Genomic DNA, 4308 nt, shown 5'->3' on the forward strand with positions numbered 1-4308 from the left:
TTATACTATAGCTTTATAGTACGTAGTTATACAAAGGTCTAATTCAAAATGTCGAATGTTGTTTAGTAGGTGTTAAAAAAATATATGTGTAAAAATACAATAATTTTATTATAAATACATGTTTTATAGTTGTGAAACGTTAATTGAATTGCCTTTTCAAGTTTATTCCATTCAATATATCTAACAATTTAGTCAGATATGTGTACTATTAATTACTATTACTTATAAATAGGGCTCGGAACTTATTGAATTTGCATATTTTTATTGAATAGTCCAATAAGTTGCCAAGTAAGACAGAAATTTGTTTCAAGTTGTAACGAATTTAAATACATCAAATAAAAATTGCATATTTTTGCATATTTTGTGGTTTTAATGAAAACATGCATTTTTTCACAATAAATATATTTTTTTGCATATAACATGCTATATTTTAAGTACGACTTGAATATTTCTTATAATAGTTAATAAGAGTTTTCTGTGCACTATCGAAATCAATTATTATCGATAAACGTCAAATAAAGATAAGATATTTGAACAGAACATTCTGGTTTTTTTTTAAAAATAGTTTCCTATACGGCTCGTCATTACTTGCTGCTAGCTATATTGTACACATATCAGTCTCGTGTCTTGCGGTCTCGTGTGCGCGTCTTACGATCATAATATTTTATTTTTATTTTTGTTGTAAATTTTACTACATTTTGAATTTAATTTCGTTTCACAACAAAAATGCCTAAACAAATAACTAGTGTTTTAGTTAAAAAATATATTGCAGAATTTGGGTCAGATGTTTTTTCAGCAGACCAAAATGTATTGTTTTGTAACTTTTGTGAAACGAAAGTGAGCGTGGATAAAAGGTTTATTGTCACCCAACATCTTAAGACGGAAAAACATAAGCGGGCAGCTAAGCGCGTTGAAAATTTCACAAGTAAAATACTTACACAACCGTTTATAACGGACGCTACGAAAAAGTCTATATTCAATCGCGATCTATGTAAGGCTTTGTTGACAGCCAATATACCTTTGAATAAATTATCCAATCCATGTTTTAAAGAATTTCTATCGATGTACACTGGTAAAGAAATTCCTTGTGAATCAACGTTAAGAAAAGGTTATGTTAATGAAATTTATGAAAATACAATTCAAAAAATCAGGAGTTATGTTCAAAATAAATGTATTTGGGTGTCAATAGATGAGACAACGGATGTTACGGGCAGATATGTGGCAAATGTTGTAATTGGTGTTTTAAATGAAACTGAGCGTAATAAGATTTTTCTTTTACATTCTGAGGAGCTGGAAAAATGTAATCATTCCACAATTTGCAAATTATTTGACAGATCAATGCACTTACTTTGGCCGAACGGTGTTCAGCACGATAAAGTATTATTGTTCCTTAGTGACGCTGCCCCCTATATGGTTAAAGCTGGAGAAGCCATTAAATTATTTTATTCAAAAACTATACACATTACTTGTTTGGCCCATGCATTTCATAGGATCGCGGAAACTGTACGAGCAGGATATCCGAAAGTTGACAAACTTATCGCAAACGTGAAAAAGGTTTTCAGTAAAGCACCTTCTCGCATTCAATATTTTAAATCAATAGCTCCATCTCTATCCCTACCACCTGAACCAATTTTGACAAGATGGGGTACTTGGATAAAGGCCGCCAATTACTACTGTGAACATTTTGAGCAAATAAAATTAATCGTAAATTCTTTTGATGACAACGATGCAGTATCAATAAAAAATTCAAAAAAGTGTCTTTCTGATCAAAATATTGAAGCCCAACTTATATTTATTAAATCAAATTTTGAATTTTTACCCGATTTAATTACAAGACTTGAAAAACAAGAAATTCCACTGGTAGATTCCATTTCTATTGTCGAAGAAGCAAAAGAAAAATTAATTAAAATTAATGGAGAAATGGGGAAAACAATTAAAATTAAGATTGAGTCTGTTTTATCAAAAAATAAAGGCTATCAAGCAGTTTTAAAAATATCAGAGATTTTAAATGGAAAAGAAGACACAGATAGATTACCCGAAGATTGGAGTTTAAATGATCTCACATGTATGAAAAACTGTCCAATAACATCAGTTGACGTTGAACGTTCGTTTTCCGCGTACAAAAATTTACTCACTTCCAATCGACAATCGTTCAAATTCGAAAATATCAAAAAATCTTTAATTGTTCAATGCAATTTCCAAGGTAAAATAATATACAACACTAAACAGTAAAAATAGGTACTTAAAGAACATTGTTTTAATTTTTCAGAGCCAGAAAACTCAAGAAAAAATGTTTCCGAAGAAAACTCAAACTGAAACTTTTGACTATGTTTAGTGTATAAACGTATGAATACTAATTTTTATTCACATTTGTATTATTTATATTATTAATTACTATTTATTAAATTACATTTAAAATAAAAATAATAATTTAATTACATATTTCAGTGCATATTTGAGTGCATTAAATTTTTTTGTGCATATTTTCGTGCATTTTTGGTAATATTTTAATGCATTTTTGCATGCATATTTTCATGATTTTCAATGCAACAACTTCCGAGCCCTACTTATAAAATAAATACAAGTATATTTTTAATACAATTTTAATTTGTTTGTCTAAACATGCAATGATTTTTTTATAAAATAGATGAAAATTCAAAATAATAAACAGTTATTCAAACTTGAAAAATTATTACGCATAATATCTTTCATTACATTTTTTACCTTTTTTTTTTATGAAATTTGATTTGTATACTGTAACTTTCAATAATTTATATCTTAACTAGGTAGTGTATAACAATGGCTTACAAAACTGGTGATTTTAAACCCTTTCCTTTTTCTTTTCTTTTTTAAAGGAAATCTAAGTGGTATTTTAAAACTATCTAGTGACCCGACTATTCTTGAATCATATTCTATTTGGCCTACCAACTCATCTACTAGTATAGGTACATGTTTATAAGCTGTAATAGAATGAAGCGTTCTCGTCGACAAGTGATTGTACAATAGCAATATCATTAATATCAATATTATCTCTCTATTTCAATTGCACTTGGGTCTAGTGATATAAACTATAACAGTCAACATTGCACGATCAGTTGTAACCACTCATGCACCCACATACTCTTGGAAAACATGGTATGTACATATATGATAATATATTAGATATGGTTTTTATTTAAGATTTTATAATGCACTGTAGAAAAAAATAATATATTTTGATGTGTTTGCAATAATGGCAACGTCTGCTTGAACTTAACGCGATCCGTCATCGAAACGTATCGAACAATTTTAATTAGTCACGACATTTTAACGATGTTAACGACGACGATGATGCTTGACAGTAATATAGATTTGCACCGACGCGCACACGAATCGGAATACCGACCGGTAAGTCAACCGTTTGATGTGCGTTTAAATATCCGCTCGAAATTAGCGTTCTAAATTCGACGGCACATTTACCATTCCGTTTGTTTCTACCCACGAATAGTTGTAACCCCTCCGGATGGAGATGGTTGAGGGATGGCTGGATGGACTTTCTGCAGTACTTACGGTTGTACTGTACGGTTGTAATTTCCTGCCTCCGTGCACGACTTAACGTAAATATATACATGTGCATGTGCACGTGCGTGTGTGTGTGTGGGTATTATACCATCCCCCAGACGAGAGAGAAAAAGAGAAAGGGGTGGTTTGTGAGATGGATAGATGTACAGTGTATTACAGAGGGTGCTGTTGGCGGTGGTTTCCGATCTGACATTATTATTTCAGGCATAACTCGAGCATAAACCTAATACTCCGGGATAATCTGTGCGCACAAACTATTTCATAAGACTATGGAGTTTCGTTGTTATTATTAATACACAAAGTGATTGAGTATTTAATAATATAATATATAACTTATATACACCAAGTGATTAATATTTTAACACGTTCACTGTTTTTTCGATCTTTTTTCGTCGAACTTAATAGCATTTCTTAATAGGTAATTATTCTATAAACTATTATAATGACATAATAAACTGAAAAAAAAAATATTCTTTTCGTAAAACTAATGGATATGATGGTATGAATGAAAAAAATAAGAGTCATAATTTCGTTTAATAATCAAAAAGTTTCCCTTACTTAAAATAAACACTTATCAGTCACAAAAAATGCATTTACATTTTATTTGATTAATTATTCGTTTATAATTTGATATTTTCTTAGAAATATTGTTTTTTTTTAATTTTAAGATATAGACAATAGCCATAGCTGTTTTACATTTGAAGAGTGAGAGTTGTGGGGTCACCTAGACTATGAACAATATGATCA

The 4308-nt window shown here is 30.0% G+C and overlaps 1 protein-coding gene across 1 annotated transcript; it reads left to right on the top strand.

Moving 5' to 3' along the window:
* The first annotated feature begins 240 nt into the window (after positions 1 to 240).
* On the top strand, positions 241 to 2545 carry LOC149057768 (uncharacterized). The gene is made up of 2 exons (XM_089224641.1): positions 241 to 2203; positions 2270 to 2545. The coding sequence occupies exons 1-2, from the start codon at positions 727 to 729 to the stop codon at positions 2314 to 2316; spliced, it is 1524 nt and encodes a 507-aa protein (XP_089080767.1). The 5' UTR covers positions 241 to 726; the 3' UTR covers positions 2317 to 2545.
* Positions 2546 to 4308: the final 1763 nt, after the last annotated feature.

Source organism: Diuraphis noxia, unplaced genomic scaffold (genome assembly GCF_037042655.1).
Source record: "Diuraphis noxia isolate RWA-SAM2 unplaced genomic scaffold, SU_Dnox_SAM2 contig0003, whole genome shotgun sequence".
Taxonomy (NCBI): Eukaryota; Metazoa; Arthropoda; class Insecta; order Hemiptera; family Aphididae; genus Diuraphis; species Diuraphis noxia.

Excerpts from the sequence above, each read along its gene's own strand:
- LOC149057768 (XM_089224641.1), top strand. The coding sequence starts at position 727 with ATGCCTAAACAAATAACTAGTGTTTTAGTTAAAAAATATATTGCAGAA. Across the intron at positions 2,204-2,269 it reads TGTTCAATGCAATTTCCAAG|AGCCAGAAAACTCAAGAAAA; the intron begins GTAAAATAATAT and ends TTAATTTTTCAG.